Source organism: Halichoerus grypus, chromosome 9 (assembly GCF_964656455.1).
Source record: "Halichoerus grypus chromosome 9, mHalGry1.hap1.1, whole genome shotgun sequence".
NCBI classification, from domain to species: Eukaryota; Metazoa; Chordata; class Mammalia; order Carnivora; family Phocidae; genus Halichoerus; species Halichoerus grypus.
Genome location: NC_135720.1, coordinates 106,896,857 through 106,919,236, shown reverse-complemented (window position 1 = coordinate 106,919,236; position 22,380 = coordinate 106,896,857). Strand labels below are relative to the sequence as shown.

Genomic DNA, 22,380 nt, shown 5'->3' with positions numbered 1-22,380 from the left:
TCCAGTGGCGTCCCTGCGCGGCTCCTGCCACGCCCCCCCGCCTTGTTTCTGGGGAAGTTCACGTTTGGCCACATAGGTCCTCGATCCGTGAAAGTAGAAAATCATCGCTCGGACTGCCACCACTTATAGGAGCCAACGTTAAATGCAATGAGTTTATTCGGGAGTCCAGCTCCAGGACCCGTGAGCTCTTTTAGGGGGTGTGACGGCGCTGATGGCACGCCTGGCCTCCGAACGCTAGGAGGCGCTGTAATCTCCGTGGGGGGCCTCTTGGGCACTGGGAGTTCACTGCGCAAGCGCAGTCAAGGCTTTTTTTTTTTTTTTTTTTTTTTTTTTTTTTTTCCCCTTTTCCTGCGTTGGCACGTGTGAAGCTTTCCGGCAAAGTTTTGGGGGAAAATGCCCAAATTTAAGGCGGCTCGCGGAGCTGCGGGTCAGGAAAAACATGCTCCCCTGGCTGAGCAGATCCTGGCTGGGGACGCGGTGCGGGCAGGAGCCCGGGAAAAGCGGCGGGGTCGTGGGACCAGAGAAGAGGAAGAGTATGTGGGGCCCCGGCTGACTCGACGGATTTTGCAGCAAGCACGGCAGCAGCAGGAGGAACTCGAGGCCGAGCATGGGACTGGGGACAAGCCCGCAGCGCCACGCGAGCGCACCACGCGGCTGGGTGAGTGGTGGGGGGTGAGTGCCGGGAAGAGGGTGGTTAGTTTATGGGGGTAAGTAGGCGGCCAAAAGGTATCTGGCAGGGGAATCGTTTGAAATCAAGAAAATCAAATAAAATAAATAAGGGGTCCGCATTACACCCTTGCAAAGGTAATGAAATGGGAGACCCAGCTCTGGAGCAGATTTAAAACCACTTGTAGTTTTAGATACTCGCTTTTAGGCACCCCCGCAGTTAGACCAACAGGGAGTAGTTGCTCACGCCACTGAGCACTCCTAACATTTATCCATTTGTTCTATACATTCTTGGGAGTTGTCTAGTCCGTGCTTTGCACTGTGCTAGGAGTTTAGATGGTTTGGGTAAAGAAGGAAACAAGATAGCCACGTGCCTGACTTCAGGATCTTACAGTCTAGCCCAAGAGAGAGACAATTAAATTGATGATTAGAATAATACATTCCAGAATAAAGAAAGTATAGTTTTTCTTAATAACAGTAGCATTACTTTTGGGGGTCAGGCTTCCCAGATTGCATAACCTTTGTGCTGAGACTTGAAAAACGAGTGGAGAGTGCTTTGAGCAGAAAGAATGATCTTGTTTAGGTGCTCAAGAGGGAGAGAGACTAATTAAAAGACGGTCAGTATTATTAGGGTGGAAGTGTTGACCTCCAAGTCGCTTAATCTGTCTCTCAGATCTCTTTCATTTGTCCTGAGAGCAGTATTGGACACAATTGAACACTGGCCTCCTGGCTTCAGTATCTTTTGCTGGCTCCTCTTTTGTCCCCAGCCTCTTATCATTGATGGGCCACAAGTTTCAGCTCTTGGATCTCTTCATGTCACTTTTCTGGTGCTGTCATCAGTTTCATGGTTTAAGTGCCATCTACTTAGTGACTGCTCCTAACTTTGTATTCTTGCCCTGATCTCTTCCATGAAAATCAGATTCTTCTATTTCAGCTGCCTATTTGACATCTTCCATTTGAAGTCTAATAGACACCTCAAATTTAATGTGTCCAAAACAAATCCTGATATTCTCGCCAAACCTGCTCCTCCCACTGTCCTCCTCATCTCAGTTAATAGGATGATATCCTTCCATTTGCTCAAGACAGAAACCTTGGACTCCTCCCTTTCTAACTCCACATCTAATTTGTTAGGAAATCCTCTTGACTCTACCTTCAAAATAGATCCCGAGTCAGACCACTTCTCATCACCTTAGAACACAGTCCTGTTTGAACCACCATAATCTCTCACCTGGATTATTGTTGTAGCTTCCTGATTAGTATCCCATCCCCCTTAGAGTCTACTCGCAACAGCTGGAGGACTTCAAAGACCTACATGATCTGCCCCTGTTGCCAATCTGACCTCTTCTACTACTTTCCCCTTGACGTCTTCGTCCATACAGGCTTTATTGTTCCTTAAACATAGTAAGTTAGGGCTTTTGCCCTTGTTATTCCTTTTGTCTTCATTCCTTTGTAGGTTTATTCCCTGATTCTTCATCTTCTCAGAGAGGCCTGTCCTGGCCACTCCATTAAAAATGGAAATACCTGGGGGCGCCTGGGTGGTTCAGTCAGTTAAGCATCTGACTTCTGCTTAGGTCATGATCTCAGGGTCCTGGGATTGGATCCGGCGTCAGGCTCCATGCTCAGCAGAGAGTCTGCTTGTCCCTCTCTCTCTCTCTTTCCCAAATGAATAAAATCTTTAAAAAGAAAGAAATAAATAGCCCCCACTCCTGTTTCCACACTCCCAACTTCTCTACTCTGCCCTGTGTCCTTTTTTTCATAGCACTTGTCTTATTTTAATACTTAGTATTGTGTGTCTCCCCTATTAAAATATAAGCTCTGTAAGTTTCTTTTACACTAATTTCAGTACTCAGAACAGTGCCTCACATATAGTAGGCACTCATTGTTTGCTGGGTGAATGGGTTAATGGTAGTAAGGTAGGTAGGAGCCAAATCTACAAAAGACTTGGAAGCTATGTTCAGGATTTAAAGCTGTCTTAAAGACAGTAGGGGGCTATTGGAGGATATGGAGACCAGTTAGGAGATTGTTGCAGGCAAGAGATGACGCTGATCTAGGTTTACGCAGAACTGTGAGGGATTTGAGAGATAGTCTGTCAGGTAGAATTGAATAGGACTTGGTAATTGATTGTGTATTGGGGGTGAGGGCAGGGGATGAGGCAAGCCTACCAGGTTCTGGCTCAGCATTTGGTGGACAGTAGTACCATTTACTTAAGACATGGAACACAGTGAGTAGCAGAGACCTAAAAGGAAAAGAGGAGTTCAGTTGATGACAGGTGAGGTTTGAATTGCCTATGGCTCATCCAAGAGCTGCTGTACAGGAGGGAGCTGGAGTGAGTGTCTGGAGTAAAGGGAAATCTACCTACAAGCACAGATTTGGGGTTTGTTAGCACATGGAGACAAAAGTCTGGCGCATCTGCCTCCCCCATTTAGCTTTTATCACACACTGCCTCTGTCTTTTTTTTTTTTCTAAGATTTTATTTATTTATTTGACAGAGAGAGCACACACAAGCAGGGGGAGTGGCAGGCAGAGGGAGAGAAGCAGACTTCCTGCTGAGCAGGGAGCCTTATGGGGGCTCGATCCCAGGACCCCGCGATCATGACCCAAGCCAAAGGCAGATGCTTAACCGACTGAGCCACCCAGGCGCCCACACTGCCTCTGTTCTTAATGCGCTGTTCCCGTGTAACATTTTATCTTTCTGCTTGGATTATTACATCCCTTTTCAGATGCCCAGGCAGCTTGTAGCCTTCCAGTAGTCCATTATAAAAATGGGTTGTGCCAGGGGCACCTGGGTGGCTCAGTCGGTTACGTGTCTGACTTTGGCTCAGGTCATGATCTCAGTGTTCTGGAATTGAGCTTCCTGCGGCGTCTGGCTCTGCATTCAGTAGGGAGTCTGCTTCTCCCTTTCCTTCTCCCTCTGCCTCTGCCCCTGCCCTTGTTCATGCTCGTGTGCATGCGCGCACACATGTGTGCCCACTGTCTCTCAAATAAATAAGTTCTAAAAAGGGGGCGTTGTTCCATTGAAATCTGAACTCCATTGCCTGGCCTCAAGGCCCTCCGCAGTCTGGCTTTACTTTACCCATCTAGCCTTATTTCTTGCTACTGCCTGTTAGATACTCTTGTAACCAACTGTTCCTGCCAGTGTTGTGACCCACGTCTGGAGCACACTCCTCCAGTTCCCGTACTGCCTGTTCAGAGTCTGACTGTCCTCTGCTCTCATCACCTTTTACATGCCTGTGGTTTACACTGCCTCTATCACTCATGTTGGCATATAATGAAGTGCGACAATATGTATGGAACAGAGGTGAAGAATGCGCAGTCTCAACCCAGAGTACCTGCCTTAGACAAGTTACTTAACTTTCCTATGCTTCAGAGTCCCCATCTGACACTGGGTAGAATAGTAGTACCTACTTTTTGGTGTTATGAAAATTAAATACAGTGTTTAGAACAGCTCCTGATATATAACTGAGTGTAGCATGTTTAACGATTATTCACTGGCATCGCTGTCTCCTTGGCTCATATTTGTACATTTTGTTTCTCAAGCAAGATCGGGAACAGGAAGCCCCTGGGAACTGGAAGACAGTGGGGGGCATCGTTGCTTTCACTGCATCTGTCTGTGTCTGTTACAAGCCCATGCGAGGCCTGTACTGTGCCTGATGGGTAAAGTTGAATTGACCTCTACATCCCTCACCCATGGCTTGCCTTTGCTCATCCGTGTCCTCTCTTGTTCTAGGTCCAGGAGTCCCGCAGGATGGATCAGATGATGAGGACGAGGAGTGGCCCACCCTGGAGAAGGCTGCCACAATGACGGGGGTGGGCCATCATGCGGAGGTGGTCGTGGACCCTGAGGATGAGCGTGCCATTGAGATGTTCATGAACAAGAACCCTCCTGCCAGGTGGGGCTGGCATGGCCTGGGGTGTGGGATGTCCGGTCCCTGTGGCAGCTTTCTGCAGGGAAGCATATGGCCTGGCAATTTTGGTTCCATGCCTTTGGGAAGGGCCTGAGCATAGCTAGTTTTGGGGAACCAACTTGGCAAAATTGGCCCATCCTCGGTGGGAATGACCCAGACCTCCTGCCCATCTGTCCACCTGTTGTAGAACTGCCCAGGCTTCCCTGGGAAAACAGCTCCAGGGCCTTTTCTCATGCCTCCAGGGCGATCCATCCCATTGGATTTGGTTTTGGCCTGCTTGGTTTTCTTAGTGCTAAGCTCGATTTCCTTGGCCAGGTCTCTTTCATACTCTCAGCGTCATTTCAGCCAGGGTTTCTCAGCCTTGGCATTACTGGCGTTTTGGGCTGGATAATTCTTTTTTTTATGGAGGCTGTCCTGTGCGATGGGGGATGTTTAGCATCTGGATGATTTCTGTTCCCTGGATACCAGTAGTGATCTTTCCTACAATCGTGATAACCAAACAATGTCTCCAGACAGCAAAATATTCCCTGGTGGGCAGACTCGCCCCCGGGTAGAAGCACAGTGTAATGCCATGTATCCTAAATGGTAGCTCCAAAACATGTGGGCATTGAAGGTCCTACAATCAAACTCTTAAGCCTGTAGATTCTGACCCAGGGGAAGGGGAGTCTCGGATAAAAGTCCCTCAACTAGTTCATTCTGACCCTGTGATACTTACGTGACAGTGTTTTTAGGCTTTGGGGGGCTAATGCATCTTTCGTTGGCTGATAATACTGAGAATAAGACAGGAAAGCTGAAGGAGGAGTTCTGTGGTTGCTTGTTTGAGAGCACAGAGTGAGGAAATGAGCCCACTGCCCACACTGATGCCCAGCAGCTGAAGTAGATGTCACAAAGTGTGTTCTGGGCTGGTGTGTTTGTCCTGCCAGAGAGCCCCTCGGGTTCTCACCCAGCACCTCAGAACTCCTTGGTAACACAGCATTTTGGCAGGACTGGCCGGATGATTTTCTTGCCTGCAACTACCGAAAACAGGGGTTGCCAACAGTCTTGAGAAATGACAGCTGACAACTTCTGAAAGCAAGCCCAGACCCACGTGAACTCAGCGGTCAGAGGCCTGTGCAGTTGGGGGCGCGTTACATTATACTGTCAAGTACCTGAACTTCAGAACGTGAAAGGCCAGGCTTTAACTCCCACCAAGACTGTGAGACCTTGGGGGAGTTACTGACCTCTGTGGGTATCAGTTCCTGTGTCTGAACAAGGGCAGCAACGACACCTCTACGGGATGTCGCACAGACTATACGAGATAACATCTGCAAAGCCCTACCTCCATGCCTGGCGTTGAGAAAACAGGAGATGTTTTAAATATACCTTCGCAGTCTCCGAAGACACCATTATTGTACCAAAGCCCAATGTAACAGTAATTAACCATCATGATAAGGTTATGTTTGATATACTCTGCGTAAGGAACCTGAGAAAAATATCATTGATGTTAGAAATCTTTCCATAAATTTTAATAAGTGAAATTGGGGGGAAAGTTTGTGTCATAGTCCCTACTTAATGGCCCCCAGCTACTTGAAATCTTAGAAGGTAACTGAGATGTGTCTGGCCCTCTAGAGAGGTCACACCAGGACTTTGTAACGGGGAGCCCTCTGCATATTGCCAGCACATGATAGGTGTGTTTGAAATAGGTAGTGCTTACCGCACGCTTGCTGTGTACTAATAGTTCCGAGTAACGTACAAACGTTAATTCTTGTAATCCTTATGCTAACTTTATGAGCTAGGTACTGTTATTATCCCTGTCTCACAGATGAGGAAAACTGAGGCATAGAGAGGCCAAGGAGCACACCCAGGGTCATACAGGGAGAGGAAAAGCTGGGATCTGAACCCAGGCCGACTGACTTCAGAGTTCAGGTTCTTCACCTCCCTACAGCTGTCAGCTTTGTCCCAGACTGAATGACTTTTGGGTCCTCTGCACCCTGCAGGGATTCTGCAGTGGTTGGTAGGGCCCAGGGAGGCTGGGGCCACACATCCCAGCGGGATCACAGATGTACTGGAGCTCACAAGGGGCTGCGCGGGCTGCCTAAAGCCTCCTGGACTGACCACAGCCCTCTCTCCTTCCCTCCCGCACCTCCCTTACTTGTAGGCGTACCCTGGCTGACATCATCATGGAGAAGCTGACCGAGAAGCAGACGGAAGTTGAGACAGTTATGTCAGAGGTGTCAGGCTTTCCCATGCCGCAGCTGGACCCCCGGGTTCTGGAGGTCTACAGGGGGGTCCGGGAGGTGAGGGCCGAGAGGAGAGCCATGATGGAATACCCTCCCAGGGGCTGTGGGCTCCCACGTAAGGCTTTCTCTCCTCACACAAACGAGGCCCAGTGGCCAAGAGCAGACTTAAGAGCCCGAGTGTGTGGGCTCAGATTCCTGCTCTGCCACTCACATGTTTGGTGGCCTCGGGGAAGGATCCTTCACCCTGGTCTTCCTCTTCCCACCTGGAAAACGAGGGTGCTAAGAGCACATCCTTACAGGGTCCTTGTGAGCATTAAATGAGCTAAGCCATGAAAACCACAGAGACGGACCTGGCACAGGGCACACGGCTTCCGTGTCATTGGCGGTGCTGATTCTGTACCCTCGTCCCCAGGTGTTATCCAAGTACCGCAGTGGGAAGCTGCCCAAGGCCTTCAAGATCATCCCTGCGCTCTCCAACTGGGAGCAGATCCTCTACGTCACGGAGCCCGAGGCCTGGACTGCAGCCGCCATGTACCAAGCCACGAGGTAGAGGCTGGGGGTTGGGGGGGGACAGGCTTTCCCTGCCATTGTCATTACATTTTAGTCTTGGCCCAGAGCTCTAGCTGGAGCTTCTTTAGATCACTGTTTTCCCAGCTTTCCCGTTTCATGTCTCGGGGCCAGGACCCCATTGAGACTCCGCTGTGATAAGTTTCCAGAAGCGGGGCTCATAACTATTGGGGGACAACCCCTGGTGTGTCAGAGGGGCTCCTGAAGTCTGTGGCTCCCCAGGCACGCTCAGGTCCCTCGTAACAGCAGGGTAGAGAGAACCCGTGCTGGGGAAGGAAGGGGGATAGCACAGAGTTCTGGCTGTCCCTAGGACAGTGCTCACTCTGTTTGGGTGCACCTTGTACCCCTCCTGTGCCCTCTCTCATCCGACTCAGATGTCAGGTGCACACAGCTGACTCCCACACACCCCTCACATCTCGTGTGCACCATCCACGGTGATATTTAGAGCGCCAGAGCCAGGCTCTTGAGTGACCTGGATCTCCCCCATATCCTTCCTCTTCCCGGCACCCCCCCCCCCAAAAAAACCCTAGGATTTTCGCCTCTAACCTCAAGGAACGCATGGCTCAGCGCTTCTACAACCTTGTCCTGCTCCCCCGGGTACGAGACGACATCGCTGAGTACAAACGACTCAACTTCCACCTCTACATGGCACTCAAGAAGGCTCTGTTCAAGCCTGGAGCCTGGTTTAAAGGTGGGAGCCCAGGAGGCTGCAGAGAGGGAGGGGCTGGAGCTCCTGCAGGTGAAAACAACAATCTGGACTTGGGAGATGACTGTATCTGCTCTAGCGCCTTTCCCTCACCCCGGCCCCTCTGACCCTCCCCAGGGATCCTGATCCCACTGTGCGAGTCTGGCAGCTGTACCCTGCGGGAAGCCATCATCGTGGGTAGCATCATCACCAAATGCTCCATCCCTGTGTTGCACTCCAGGTAGTGTTGGTGGGTGTGGAGGACAGTCAGTCAGGAGATACCCTGATAGGAGAATCCCAGGATTGGGGAGGGGGGGGGGCGGACAGAGTGGAGAAGGAGCTAGAACTGCGCTGGATCTCTGGCTTGTTTATGCTCCTGAGCGTGTTGCTGCTCCACTAGAATGTAAGTTCCCCCAAAACAGGAGCCCAGTGCCTGGCACATGGCAGGTGCTCAGTAAATAGTTGAATGAATGAATGAATGAATGAATGAATGAGGACCATGGGAAGAGAGTATTAGGGGTGGAGATCTTCAGATACTCGAATCTATTCTGGCCAGATACTGAGACAAGGGGCTGAGTGAGAGGTGGGGACTTGGGGTGCATCTGCGTAGAGCTGGTAACTGGGGCCGAGGGGGTGTCAGATTGGGTAGGTGAGAAGAAGGCCCGAGATGGCCCCCTTAGGAATAGCACAGTGCAGGGGCCAGCGGAGGAGGAGAGGGGAAGGAGGGACGGGAGAGGGCGGATCTTCCCTCTAGCATCTCCTTCCCCACCAGCGCGGCCATGCTGAAAATTGCCGAGATGGAATACAGCGGTGCTAACAGCATCTTCCTGCGACTGTTGCTGGATAAGAAGTATGCGCTGCCCTACCGCGTGCTGGACGCCCTGGTCTTCCACTTCCTGGGCTTCCGGACGGAGAGGCGCGAACTGCCTGTGCTCTGGCATCAGTGCCTCCTGACTCTGGTCCAGCGCTACAAGGCAGACCTGGCTGCGGATCAGAAAGAGGCCCTCTTGGAACTGCTCCGGCTGCAGCCCCATCCACAGCTATCCCCCGAGATCAGGCGTGAGCTTCAGAGCGCAGTCCCCCGAGATGTGGAGGATGTGCCTGTCACCATGGAGTGAGAAAAGTGGTTTGCCCTGGTCTGAGGGGCAGGAGGGGACACCAGGATTCCCTGTTGGTGACACGGAGCTTTTACAGCTGAAGTCGGGACAGATGGGGACAGTGAGAGAGGTCACAGGCATCTGTGACTCCCGATACCTGACAGGGAGGACTGGAGGATCTGGCTGGCTCCCTCTTCCATTCCAGGTCTTCGTCCCTATTCAGTTCTGAGACCTGACCTGAGGTGCCCCACACCAGTGTTCCCACTCCCTGGCTGGGGCTTGCAATAGGTTCTTTCTCTCAGGCTGTTGTGTTAACATCACTGGGATGTGGAAAAAAACCAAAGGCAGGTATTTATTGAACTTCTGTGTTTTGATGTGATCAATGGAGATCTTTTTGCTTTCCCTCTTTAGCTGGAGAGAAGCTCTTCCCTGTTCCTATCTAGGAGTGGATTCTTAACAGTTTACAGAGGATACTCCCCCCCCCCCCCCCACCTCCTTATTCTGTAAGTTTGTGTCTCCAGGTAGAGCCTTCATAGAGGCAGAGGCTACTTTGGGGGAATGCCAGCAACCAGGAGGTGGTTCAGAAGATGGTCCTGTCTCAGTTGTGTGTGGACTGCTACAGGAGAAAGTCCCTAGAGAAAACTGGAGCTGCAGAGAATAATAAGGTCAGGCCCCGGAATGAGTAGATCGGGAGTCACCACTAGACAGGTTTCCTAACTTTCTTGGCTACTTAAAGCTTTAGACCAGGGGTTGGCAAACTAGAATCATATGCTGGTTTTCTTACAGCCCATGAGCTAATTGTGATTTTTACATTTTTTAAATGGCTGGGGAAAAAATTAACAGTATTTTGTGATAGGTGAAAATTATATGAAATTGATTTCAGTGTCCATAAGTAAAGTGTGTTGGGACATAGCCATCCCTATCCATTTGTATTTTTATGGCTGGGCTGCTTTCATGCTACAGCAGCAGAGTTGAGTAAGGTTGGACCTTGAAGAGTGCAGGGGTTAGGGGCGGTAACCCCCTCACGTAGCCAAAAATCTGTGTATAAAACTTTTGACTCCACAAACATAACTACCAATAGCCTAGTGTTGACTGGAAGCCGTAATTACTGATGATACAGTCCGTTCACACATTGCGTAAGTCACGTGTCACAGGTACAGTATTCCTGTTTATCATTACCATAAGGGTATGCATCTATTGAAAAAAATCTGCGTATAAGTGGACCTGCCCAATTCAAACCATGTTGTTCAAGGGCCAGCTGTACAATCCTTCTAGAACCCTTCTCGTTTGCTTTTGGTGAATTCATTCCAACCCAGTTTATATATGTGGGGAGAAACTGATGACGAATTTCACATTTCTCTGCACATTTGTCTTTGAGCAACGACGTGAAACTTGCCCAGCTGCGGCAAGCCAGGTACGACAGACTGCACAGGCCTCAAACACCAGCACTGCCTCAGTTTACCTTGTGTGGGGAACCACACCCACACCTGGTGTCATAGCTTGCCTTTCACAGCCTTCTAACCTCTGCTTCCACACACACACACTTCAGGTCTTTTTCAAGATAAAGGGCCATATTGTAGTATATAGGTTCCTTAACCATTTAAAGTAAAAACTAGGCTAGCCACTTCATTTCCTTTTTAAAAAAATGTGTCATTCATTAAGTTTTTGAGTATTGTGCCTCAAGCCTGTTTTCCCATGAGCCCTGTGGTTTTTATTGTGCAATTTTGCATGGTGCAGTGAGTTTTAGGAATGCGTACATCCCATTGTAATGCAGAACTGACTATATCTGGGGCAGAAACCAAATGGCCCACAGAGCCTAAAATATTTACTCTCTGGCCCTTTACAGAAATGGTCTGTGAGGACCCCTGCATCATGACCCTTGACTTCTGTTCTGCTTACATCGTGCATTCTAGAAGCAGCTTTTCCCCATGCCACCATCCAACCCAAGAAGCCAAAGCCAGGTTTATTCCAGAATCTTTATTAAGGTAGCATGATGGTCCTGGGCCACCAGCCTGGACCTTGTGGCCTTAGGAAAGACCTGTGTCAACAGGGCTTGCCTCCCTCTCCAGACAGGGGCTCAGTCACCTCCAGTTTATCCCTGCTCCATCCCTCACCCCCAGAGGATGGGGCAGAGGGCCAGAGGGAGAGGAGGGCATGGCCCCACTCCAGGCTGTAGCAGCTCCTCAGCCACAAAGATCCTCTAGCCAGTAGCAGAGGGGAGGGATGCAGCAACCACCAGGGTTACCACCACTTGTGGGGTAGATGGGCCCCACCACACCCTCTTACAGTTGTCCTCAAAACAATTAATAAATTAAAACCACCTCTTCCTTCAGCACTGATCCCCCTCAATCATACAGGAGAAGCTGAGCGGCAAGCAAAGCAAGGAGGAATTGGTGGGTTCTGCCCCTCTGACAGAGGCCTGGGCCGGCCCTCTGGGAGCAGCTGTGAGCGTGGATTATGCAGGGGCCTCCAAAGTATGTCAAGAGGAGCTGTCCAGACTGTTTCCCCTCACACATGTCTATCAGAATATCTGAAACTTCTTCAGAAAGACCCCAATCCAAATGCAAGAACTCTGGAAGGTGCAACACCTTTATAAGGCACTGGGGGCATGTTGGCATCTGAGAACGTGAGAGCCCCAGATATAAGGGGGCCTCAAAAAGGAATGCTGGTACATGTATTTTACCTACTTCAATTTCATTTCTGACCAGCCTGGCCCACCGCCAGCTAGGATCAGGGAAGGAGCAGAGCTGGTCAGATACAGAGAAAAAGAGGAGCCTGGCTGGCCACCCGAACATGGCTGGCTGGCCAGGCCCCTTAGTGCACACTGCAGGGATAGGTAGGGCCTGACCCCTTCTGCTTTGCAAGGGGCGAATAGGAAGGAGCCCCCTCAGGCTTCAGACGTGGCGTGGTTCGTTCCTGCAGGCAGGGGGGGGGGGGTGGCAGTGTCCCCTCCTCTGCTGCCAGTGGCCACTGGAGGGGGCCTCTCCGGGGCTACAGGTGGATGGCTGTGACATCTGTGGGAGTGCTGGTCTGGCTGGGCCCCTGGCTACTGGAGCCCCTGGGGGCTTTGGGCGCCGGGCTGGGGGAGGCCTGGGCGGCTTCTCTGAGGCTCTCCCTGAGGGCAGCTTCGATCTGCTCCTGACAGGCCCGCAGGCAGTCCTGCAAACGGAACGGTGAGGAGTGACTGCTGGGTGGGATGGCAGAAGGTCCCCTTTCGGACTAAGGGTCCACTTCCCACAGCATCTGGTGGCAGATGCGGGGGAAGGACACCTTCCAGCACACAGGGAAGTCTAGGGAGGTTAGGCCACAGCCCAGCCCCAGGAATCAGCCTTCAGTTCTAAGAAACTGCCAAGAGGATGTGGCAAGGGGGTGTGAGAGCAGCCCTGCGTGTGACAGCAGATCCTCCACCCCCACTCCTGCATACCATTTGGCAAGAAAAGGGCACCCAGGGACAGTGCCTTCAACCCACCCAAGACACCTGCTCTTCCCCAGACCAAGGCAGGAGATAAAAGGCCACACGAGCCCCAAGGGTGGGGCTCCTGAAAGCAGGAGCAGGGACTAGGTTAGGGATGCACGCCTCCCTCTGCTGGGGGCCCAGGGAATAGCACTGCTTTAGGAACTGCTGAGCCACTGCGGCGCCCCCGGGGCCTCCCCTGGCCAGCACTCACCACCTCAGTGCCTGTGATCCCTGCCAGCAGCTCTGTGAGCTCGTCCCCAGACGTGGAACACGCACCCAGGCCTTGCACTGCAGCCCCAATGCTGCCCGTGGCGATCATGGATGGCGGGTACATGGCGAAGGTGTAATCTTGGAAAGGGAGGCAAGCATGAGGCAAAGGCTTAGTGTGGACTTCCTTTGGCTCAGAAAAGTGCCAGGCAGTGTGAACAGGGCAGGAAACTCCCTGCAGTGAGCACTAGAAGAGCAGCAATGGAGGAGGGCAGGAAAGGGCCGCTTTCCTAGAGAGCACCAGGGTAGACAGCAAACTCCCACGGGTCCATCAGGTCCAGGGGGGTTGGGAAGTGAGCCTGACCAGGGACCGGGGAGTGAATGAGGCTCTTCCTGATGTGGAAACAAAACCAGGGTCAAGAAGACCTTGGTTCTGCTCCCAGCTTCATCACTGTGAGACCTTGAGCAAGTCACTTCTCTCTCAGCCCCTAAATCCTGGGGGGTCTCTCAAATCCCATACAGCTCTGATTATGTTCTGCTGCCTTTTCTGGGCCCCCTAGTCTCAAGAGGGGATCGAATATTCACAAATCGTGAGAGGAGTACAAACCACAGTCCAGTTACGTGTCACCCTTCCGAGGCTTTGGAATTTCCTCATTTGGCAAAAAATCTTACCTGTAGCACAGAGGGCCAAAAAGGTCTGGGCATGTTTTTTGACCAAGGCTTGTCGGTCCCGGGGCAGAGAGAGCCGGTGCAGAATCAGGGCCAGGAAATCATGGGCAATCACTGCTGCCAGGTCCCACTTGAGCTTCCCCAAGACCAGCACCTCCCAGTCCTGGAGGTTGGGAAAGAGGGTGGAGTCAGTGGCTGAGGAGGGAAGGGTAGGGAGTAAAGCAGAAGTCTCACAGGGAAGGAAGCCCATCAAATTCGAAGGTCAAGACCCCAGTTCTTCTGGGTGTACAGACTTGGTGCTGTGCAATGGGGGGTCCAGGGCACAGAAGAACTAGGGGAGTTGGCTTTGGGCACCTACTGTTCGCTTACTAAGTGCCAAAACTACATGTTTGATAGAAGCAGTCTCTTTCAATCCTGTTTGGTTAGCTTTCGGGGGCCGACAGTGCAGGTCTTCTGACCTCATGCAGGGCTCTGGGCACTTCCCCAGCCAGGGCTGAAAGAAAAGACTACAGCAGCAAATACCACCGGCAGCATAACCTTGAGCCTCCTCGGAGGTGAAGCAGAAAGACTCTCCGAAATCCCAAGGACTTGAGAAAGGGCAGACCACCACTAGCCTCTCCTCCAATTCTGCATCCCAGCCAAGTCCACACCCCTTGAAGAAACCAGAATGAACGTGAGGCCACGCCTTCTGTGACACAGCCACTGAACCAAGCCTGAGGTTCCTCAAAGGGGAGGTTACCCAACCCAACCCAACCCACATCCCGTTGGTGGGACACTGGGGGGGTGGGGGTGGGTCTGAGATGTAGCACCCCATTCCACCCCTTTTACCTGGAACCACAGTGGCTAGTGTCATTTAAGTCTCAGGAAGCCAAGGGGAGGCCAAGCCAGAAAGGATGGGTCCAGATGATCCCTGAGGGACCAAACCCTATCTTCGCCTGCTCACACCTACATACCACTGCTAGGTCCTGGAGGGAGGCTGGGAGCCCCACCCCAATCCACTCGTCTGGGGTTCCTAGTCCCGGCCCCATTTCTGAGTTGCACGCATGAGGATTTCTTCATTGTTTTATCTCAGGAAGGAACTCATGGGTTTGGCCCCTTACTGAGGCAGAAATGGCAACCCCGCCCAACCTCTTCCAGGTCCCCGGTCACAGCTGTCCCTCTCCTGGCCGCCACCTAAGTGTCATCCTCCCCAATCAGCCCCAAGCCTCTCACAGGGCCCTACAGAAAAGAGCCTGGCCCGGAGGCAAAAGAAGCTGGGCAGAGAAGCCAGCATTCTACTCATGCTTGTCCCAGTGCTCCAATTTCTAACTCAGAAGTGAACAGAAAGCACCTAGCCTCCAAGGAACCATCTGGAAGGCAACTTGGAGTGGGGCACTCCCTGTGGGGAGGCAGGGGGTCCCATGTGAGGGAAGGCAGCCACCTTACCCGGTATCCGGGCAACTCCTGAAAATCTCCGCCCTCGCTTGGTGGACAACACACCCCTGGGAGTGATTAGTGGCAGTGGCTTGGCAGCTTCCACATCTGTAGGCTTCAAGGCCCCCTGGGCTAGCCAGAAGACCCAGACCCTCCTCATCCGCTTCAGGGCAGTGCTTCCCCCTCCTTCTCTGGGCCTCCACTGGGCCTCTGCTGCACAAGGATTTGGACCGACTGGAGTTCTCTGCAGTCCCTTCCAACTCTGACCTTCTAGGAAGGCATCTGCACACTCCACCCCCAGCTCAGGCAGAGGGAGTGGAGGAAGAGTCCTTGTGGCCTGTTCTGAAAAACTCCCCTCACACAAAGGCGCACACACCGTGCCAGTCTTTTCACAAAAAGGAAGTCCCCTTCTACCTTCCAGCCCAAGCCCCTCCAAAAACATCTCGCTCGCTGGCCCTGGAAACCGGCTCCACCTTCAGACTGGCCAAGAACTACCAGATTCATCACAAAGAGCTGTGGGGCCTCCCGGATTCCCAACTCCGGCCTCCTACTCCCATCTCTGAGAGCGACTTGGCAGGAAGAGGAATCCTGTTCCTCGACAAGCAGCAGTCGGGGGGCCCCCAGTACCCTGGCTTCTTGGCCAGCCAATCACAGCAGCTTGCATGCTGCCCTCCTCCCGGGAGATGGGGCCCAGAGACTCCTCTCAGGGTCAGGAGAAGACTTGGCCGGGCCGTAGAGCAAGGTGGAGGAAGGTGCCAGCTCACCCATCCTCTCCCCCTGGCCCCCCCAGGAGATGATCTGCCTGCCCTAAATAACCTCTCCCAGATCCAAGCAGCTCCCCCACCCTCCTTTCCAGGCTCAATGGGGAGAGCCTTGACTCTCTTGCCTTGCCTCGGGAAGAGCCCAGCCCAAGTTCCCAGCAAGAGGCCCAGGGAGCCACTTCCCAAACCACAGGAGTGACAGAAGCTCCCCACAGGGTTATGAAAGACCTCCGGCCGGAGTGGGTGGGCCCGGGGAGGGGGCAGCATGATCACATCGGAAGCAGCTGCAGCTCAGCTCCCCGGCTGTCCCTCAGCTCTGGCCTTTGACTGAGGGGGAAAGGGAGAGGTGACTCCACCAGGCCTGAAGCAGCTGCTCAAGTTCCTCAGAACGAGGACAAGAAAGGAGCTATCTCTTCTGGGATATAAAAGGAAGGAAACAAGGTGGGATGACAACTCCTTGGCCCTTCCTGAGAGCAATCAGGGCCTGGCTTTAATCGCCTCTGCGAGGCTTTTTAATCACAAAGTCCACACTGGGACAAAGACTCAACCAAGGCAGCCCCCTCCCCCACATGAAGCACATTCCACTCCCCCACTCCAGTGGGGGTGTGCAGGCATGTCCTTTTGCTGCCAATAAATAACTCATGGTGGCTGTGTAAACCCAGAGGCAAAGTACTAGTGAGTATAGACATGCAGTTTGACTTGTTGCTATCTGGGGGAAAGACCAGGAAGGAATGGCACCCCCTGGAGGTCAGGAGAAGGGGATTCGATTCGTGCTGGCAGCTCGAGCCTGGGCTGGGGCTACCCTGACTGTCCCACCGCGGTGCCCCACCTTTTGCCCCCCAAAATAAGCTGCCGCTACCCTCCCCAGGGGCAGAAAGCCTCTGAGGTCTTGGCTTTCCTCTTCCTGGTAAGTGAGGAGGTATTATTGTGTCGGGGGTGGGGAGACTTATGCACGCACCCGCAGCTGGCGGGGAGAGACAGAGTGGTCGGTGTAGATGCACAGTTTTTCGATGGTCAGGGGCGTAGTCTCGCGCAGCTTGGAGGCCAGCAGCATGCAGACGGCACCCAGGAGCTGCAACTGCGCCTTTCGGGTGGGGACGCAGGACAGGTAGCGATCCAGGTAGTTCATGGCCAGGGGGAAGACTTCCTCCTCACAGCGCTGCTCCTCACAGACCTGGGGGAGGGCGCACAGTCACTTCTGGGGCGGGGGCATGGGAAACGCTGCAGCACTAAAGGACGGGGGCGGGGGGCGCTGAAGGGAAATGGATGGGGAGCAAAAACATGGGAGGGGGGATAAGTGTACCTTCGGTGACAAGGACTAACATACGGAGGAGGATGCGCCTTCCCCAAGGTGACGCCCCCCACTTCCTCTGAGCTGCCTGCCTCCTTTCCCCCTCCTCTGGGGGGGGTGGTGGGGGTACGCCAGAGGCTCCCTTCCTTAAGAAGGATTCCAAACTGAGACTGCCCTCCTCCATGGCGAGAAGGGGGTTGGGGAAACGGAAGAGTCACCCACGGTAGCCGGAGAACTGGGACCTTACCCCCATTACCACCACCCACTGCACACACCCAAAGGGAAGGGAGGAGACTCCAGCCGCTGCCTCCCGCACTTTTCATTTCCCTGACTGCCGGAACAGCGCGCGCGCCACCCCCACCGTCTTCCCCGCCAGAACCCCGCGACAGACACAGGAACCGACTCTGGGGCGGGGGCGGCCGAGCCCAGGGTTTTCCAGGCGCGCTCTCCTGAGAAATCCGAGCGGGGGAGGGAGGCAGGAGACGCTGAGAGAAGCCGGAGGGGAGAGGGTTGCCCTGGTCCCGCTTTCCCGGCCCGAAGAGAGGGCTAGTGAGGGTGCCAAACGACCGGCAGTCAGAGTTAGGGCTGGGGAAGGGAAAGGGACACCACGGAGGCAGTCGGCTGGCTAGGGTGCCCGAGTGAAAGGCCAGGCCCCGGGGATCTGAGCCACCAAAGCATCTTGCTGATTGCTGTTGGGACCAGGATGTCCCGACAGGGCGGCCCGGGGATGTCCGGAGCCGGGCGGCGGGGGAGGGGAGACCCTTCCGGGCGATACCTCCAGCATCCAGTACGCCAGCATCTTCCGCATGTGCGGCTTGATCTCCCTCTGCACACATTGGAAGTAGGAGGCGCGGGGCACGTAGCGCTCCTCCAGGCGGAGCAAGCTCTGCAGGACACGCTGGTCCCCCAGCAGTCGCGGGTCCGGCCCGGCCCGGGGCGCGTGCCGGGTGCCCTCGCAGCACAGCAGCTCCATACTCGGGCAGCGCTCGGGCGGGCGGGAGCTCGGGCTCGCGAGCCAGAACGCAGGCGGCGGTCGGGAGAGCGCGGGGCGCGGGTCTGGTGCTGGCGCTGGCACTGCGCGGCCGAGCCCCAGCCCGCCCGCGCCGGCGCGCGCGCCGCTTCCCTGACAGGCGCCCCGCCCCTCGCGACGATGTAGCAACCGTGGAATGCTCGAGCGGCGCAACGCACAAGGGGCGGGGCCGCCGGAGCCCCAGACGGAAAGGGCTGGCTGGCCGCCCCCTCCCCCCGGGCGGCCGCATTGGTCGGCGGGGCGCGGGCCGGCCGGCTTCCGGGCGCTCCCGGCCCTTCTGACCACCGGGTGGAGAGAAGCTCCTTGGAGGTGGGCCTCTTCCCCCACCGACCAGCCCTCCCCTTTTGCTTCTCTGACTCTAGCCGCCCAGGAAAGAGCTTTCTTCCAAAAGGTTGCTCATTCATTCGTCAGACCCTGCTTCACCCCCTGAAGGCTCGGGGGAATAGGAATGATAGTAAGCTAGCCACTTCTTCACGCACACCGATCTGAGCACTTAACGTGTAACAACTTACTAAAAATCCTCACGCAAACTCTACGAGTCAGGTAGGAGACTAATTTCGCAGATGACGAAACTGAAGCACAGTGAGTGTCACAATCATAGAGTCTGTGGCAGAGCTGGGACTGGGAAGCTGAAGCCTGGCTCCAGAATCCGTGCCCTGCACCACAGCCAGGGAAACTGCGATCCCCAGCCCGGCAAAATTGGCATTGCCTGCGCGCTGGTTAGAAATGGCCCACCCCGACCGGCGGGGTCCAAATCTGCATTTCAACAAAATCCCTGGGGATCCCTGCGCGCACAGTTTAAGTATGAGAAGGACTGGTCTAAATCTGCATATTACAGAAATACAACAGGGCGGACAGGCCATGGATTCAAGGCCTCACCTTGTCATTAAGTTGGCTGGGTGGCCTTGGACAAGCCCTGAAGTCGGCCCTAGTTTCTGTTTGAGGAAAACATGGGCGGAGAAACTAGATCCTCTGTGAAGGGAGTTCCTGGCTCCGACTCTATGAAATCTTCCAGTTGCCATTTCTCCACTTCCCAAACTTTGGGTTACTTCTAAGTTTCCCCAAAGCTGGATTCTATGTGACCAAGAGGCTGACCACAGGCCTCCCGGAAAGCTCCAAATGGGAGAAGGCCTGAGGAGATCCCTGCCTCTCCTGGGGTCCTCCCCAGGAAGGAGCCACTAAAGAAGTGAGTTGTTAGAGAAATGAGTTACAGAAGAGGCAAGTTTTACGCTAAGCATTTTTCTCAATGAATTGTTTTTTGTTGTTGTTTTTTTTTTTTCTTTCTTTTTAAGTGACCTCTATCCCCAAGGTGGGGCTCAAACTCAGGACCCCAAGATCTAGAGTCTCGCATGCTCTTCTGACAGAGCCAGTTACATACCCCTGTTCTTTTTTATATAATACATTTTACTATCATTTTCATATCATAGGAATATTCATTTACACTACAGAAAACTTAATATGTAGAAGCCACAAAAAAAAGGAAATAACTACCTACAATTTCACCATCCAGAGACAACCCTTTAAAATGTCAGTGTTTATCTTTCTACAATTGTTCTATGAATAAACACATATTTTTAGGAATAAGATTGCAAGCTGTTTTGTAAGCTTTTCTTTTTCACTAAAAAAGACTGTTAATACTTTTTCCATGTCATTATATATTCTACATTTTTAATGGCTACGTAGTATGCCTTTGGTTAATGTATTAAAATATATTTTATCAGAGCTGTATTGTTGGAAATTTAAGTTGTTTCTAGTTCTTCCCTACTAGAAACAATACTGTAAAATATTTTTGTCATAATATCTTTGTGCACACTCATGATTAATTTCTAGAAGTGAATTAATTTCTAGAAGAGGAATTTCTCAATGTAAGGTTATGAAACATTCTAAGGCTTTTGATACAGTTCTTATTACCAAATTTCCCTGATAAGAAGCTGAACTGAGGGGCGCCTGGGTGGCTCAGTTGGTTAAGTGTCTGTCTTTGGCTCAGGTCATGATCCCAGGGTCCTGGGATCGCCCCAGACTCTCTGCTCCTTGGGGAGTCTGCTTCTCCCTCTGCCTGCTGCTTCCCCTGCTTGTGCTCGCTCTCTGTCAAATATATAAATAAAATCTTTAAAAAAAAAAAAATCTGAACTCATCTAATGAACAAACATTAGAAAATTTGAAAGAAGAAAAAAACACTACCAACTGGAGAGATGAAAATAGTATATCAGTAATTATATATATTTTTAATTCAAGAGCACTTGTATCAACATGTATGTGTGCCATACGCCTTATCTGATCTTGTAAGTCCTTTACTCCCGTCTTCAAAAATACAAACATGCAGTTGCTTTAGCTAATCATTGCAATGCACTCTTTCATGAAAGAGAACACTAAATTTAAAATTATAAAGATTGGGTATGAAGTTCTGGGGAGGCAAAGGTGTGGAAGTGTAAGAGGCTTTTAGGGTGCAGGAGGACTAAAAAAATGTAGCTTTTGGGGGCGCCTGGGTGGTTCGGTTAAGCGGCTGCCTTCGGCTCAGGTCATGATCCCAGGGTCCTGGGATCGAGTCCCGCATCGAGCCCCACAGGGGACTCCCTGCTCGGCGGGGAGCCTACTTCTCCCTCTTCTTCTGCCTGCTTCTCCCTACTTGTGCTCTCTCTCTCTGTGTCAAATTAAATAAATAAAATCTTAAAAAAAAAAAATGTAGCGTTTGAAGTACAGAACCAGAAACTAGATCTGTCTGAAGGAAGGTGTTTCTTTACTTTCAGAATTATTGAGTAGCACTGTTGAGATAAGAAAACTGTATCTTTGATGAGAGAGTAAATCACCATTATTTCATATCTTAAAATTTTTTTCCAGTCTTATTGAGATATAATGACATATACCTGTTAGAGTAATTTAAGGTAGACAGCATAATGATTTGATATATGTATATGTTGCAAAATGACTACCACAATCAGTTAACAACTATCACCTCACGTAGTATCTCCTCTTCTGATGAGAACTTTTAAGAACTACTCTCTTAGCAACCTTCAAATATACAGTACAGTAGTTAACTGTAGTCACCATGTTGTGCATTGTATCTCCAGAACTTATCTACCTTATAACTAAAAATTTGTACCTTTTGACCACCTTCACCATTTCCTCTACCTTCCACACCTCCCCACCCCCCTGCCTCTGACAAGCAACAATCTGTTTTCTGTACCTGAGTTTGGTTTTCATAGATTCCACGTAAAAGTGAGATCATATAATACTTGTCTTTCTCTGACTTATTTCACTTAACATAATGCCCTCAAGGTCTGTCAGTGTTGTCATAAATGGCAGAATTTTTTTCTTTTTAATGGCTGAATAATCTTTCACTGTATATGTATGCCACATTTTTTATGGAGAAAAAACTGGACAGATGAAAAGTGGAATATTAGTAAAAATATTTTGACATATTATTAGACATTTACATGTCTTATATAAATGAATTACCTATTTATGTCCTTTGCCCGTTCTTTTATATGAATTTTTTTCTTATTGATTTATAAGTGCTCATTACATGTGAAGAATATTTACCCCTTTTCATATTTATTCTTTGTTATATATGTTGCAATTTTTTTTTTTTTTTTTAGTTCATTGTTTGCCTTTCACTTTTGGTTCATGGGAGATTTCTTTTTTTTACCAAATAAAAGTTTTTTATTTTACATAGCCTTATCTACTGATATTTTCTATAATGACTTCTGCCTTGCCCACCTTAAAATTATAAAAGCACTACAAGAAAATGTAGGAAATATTTACAGATGAATGTTTTTTATTACCTAGGGAACTTGTTGAAAATGCAGGTTTCTGGGCCCTGCCTCAGGGCTTTTCATTCTTCAAGTCTGTCATGAGGCCCCCAAAATCTGCATTTTCATGAGTATATAAAGTTGGGGTTTTTTTTTTTAATGTATATATTGTTACTTACCTTTATTCCCCTTATATCATATTAAGTGGGGTGCTAGCCTTACTTTTCCCAAATTATCACCCAAAGTTCCCATGGCACTGATTTAACAATCTGTTCTTTCTTTCTCACTCTCTTCTCTGCAGTAAGCATCCCTTGGCCTGGTTCTTGCACTTCAGACTATGCCTTATTTTTGGCATTCACGGCCAAAGACTTTCACTGGGAATTGGCGCTCAGAATTCTTGCAGCTTTTGTCTATGGAAATTCACCTTAGGGTGCCTGGGTGGCTCCATTGGTTAATCAAATGCCTTCGGCTCAGGTCATGATCCCGGGGTCCTGGGATCTAGTCCCACATCGGGCTCCCCCTGCTCTGTGAGGAGCCTGCTTCTCCCTCTCCCTCTGCCTGCCACTCCCCCTGCTTGTGCTCTCTCTCTCTCTCTCTGTCAAGTAAATAAAATCTTTAAAAGAAGAAGAAAGAAATTCACCAGGTCTTTAGCCCAATATCAAGC

General features: G+C 51.3%; 3 protein-coding genes across 5 annotated transcripts in view; 1 reads left to right on the top strand and 2 right to left on the bottom strand.

The window, feature by feature from the left end:
* MED20 (mediator complex subunit 20) overlaps window positions 1–22,380 on the bottom strand; it is a 174,495-nt gene that overhangs the window by 72,900 nt on the left and 79,215 nt on the right. The gene's annotated exons all lie outside the window — the stretch shown is intronic.
* BYSL (bystin like) lies at window positions 317–10,055 on the top strand. 2 transcript variants are annotated; one of them, XM_078055336.1, is made up of 7 exons: window positions 317–658; window positions 4,394–4,556; window positions 6,709–6,781; window positions 7,203–7,336; window positions 7,888–8,048; window positions 8,181–8,283; window positions 8,815–10,055. In XM_078055336.1, the coding sequence occupies exons 1-7, from the start codon at window positions 394–396 to the stop codon at window positions 9,158–9,160; spliced, it is 1,245 nt and encodes a 414-aa protein (XP_077911462.1). In that variant the 5' UTR covers window positions 317–393; the 3' UTR covers window positions 9,161–10,055. The 2 variants fall into 2 exon arrangements, with proteins under 2 accessions (XP_077911462.1, XP_035957898.2); XM_036102005.2 differs by having other exon boundaries at window positions 318–658; window positions 6,709–6,847.
* Window positions 11,102–22,380, bottom strand: part of CCND3 (cyclin D3) — a 90,564-nt gene continuing 79,285 nt past the window's right edge. The window contains exons 1-5 of one of the 2 annotated variants that reach the window (XM_036102088.2): window positions 17,713–18,060; window positions 16,605–16,820; window positions 13,476–13,635; window positions 12,808–12,944; window positions 11,102–12,298 (exon numbers count right to left, since the gene is read on the bottom strand). In XM_036102088.2, the coding sequence (XP_035957981.1) occupies window positions 12,131–12,298; window positions 12,808–12,944; window positions 13,476–13,635; window positions 16,605–16,820; window positions 17,713–17,910 (879 nt within the window). In that variant the 5' untranslated portion in view covers window positions 17,911–18,060 and the 3' untranslated portion in view covers window positions 11,102–12,130. Of the gene's footprint in view, window positions 12,299–12,807; window positions 12,945–13,475; window positions 13,636–16,604; window positions 16,821–17,712; window positions 18,061–22,380 lie in introns of those variants that run through there. The other variant, XM_036102096.2, reaches the window with a different exon arrangement.

What these genes read in the sequence shown, in the direction of transcription:
- BYSL (XM_036102005.2), top strand. Translation starts at nt 394, where the DNA reads ATGCCCAAATTTAAGGCGGCTCGCGGAGCTGCGGGTCAGGAAAAACAT. An exon ending in GCCATGTACCAAGCCACGAG is followed by an intron (nt 7,337 to 7,887) that starts GTAGAGGCTGGG and finishes AAAAAACCCTAG; the next exon opens with GATTTTCGCCTCTAACCTCA. An exon ending in GCCTGGAGCCTGGTTTAAAG is followed by an intron (nt 8,049 to 8,180) that starts GTGGGAGCCCAG and finishes GACCCTCCCCAG; the next exon opens with GGATCCTGATCCCACTGTGC.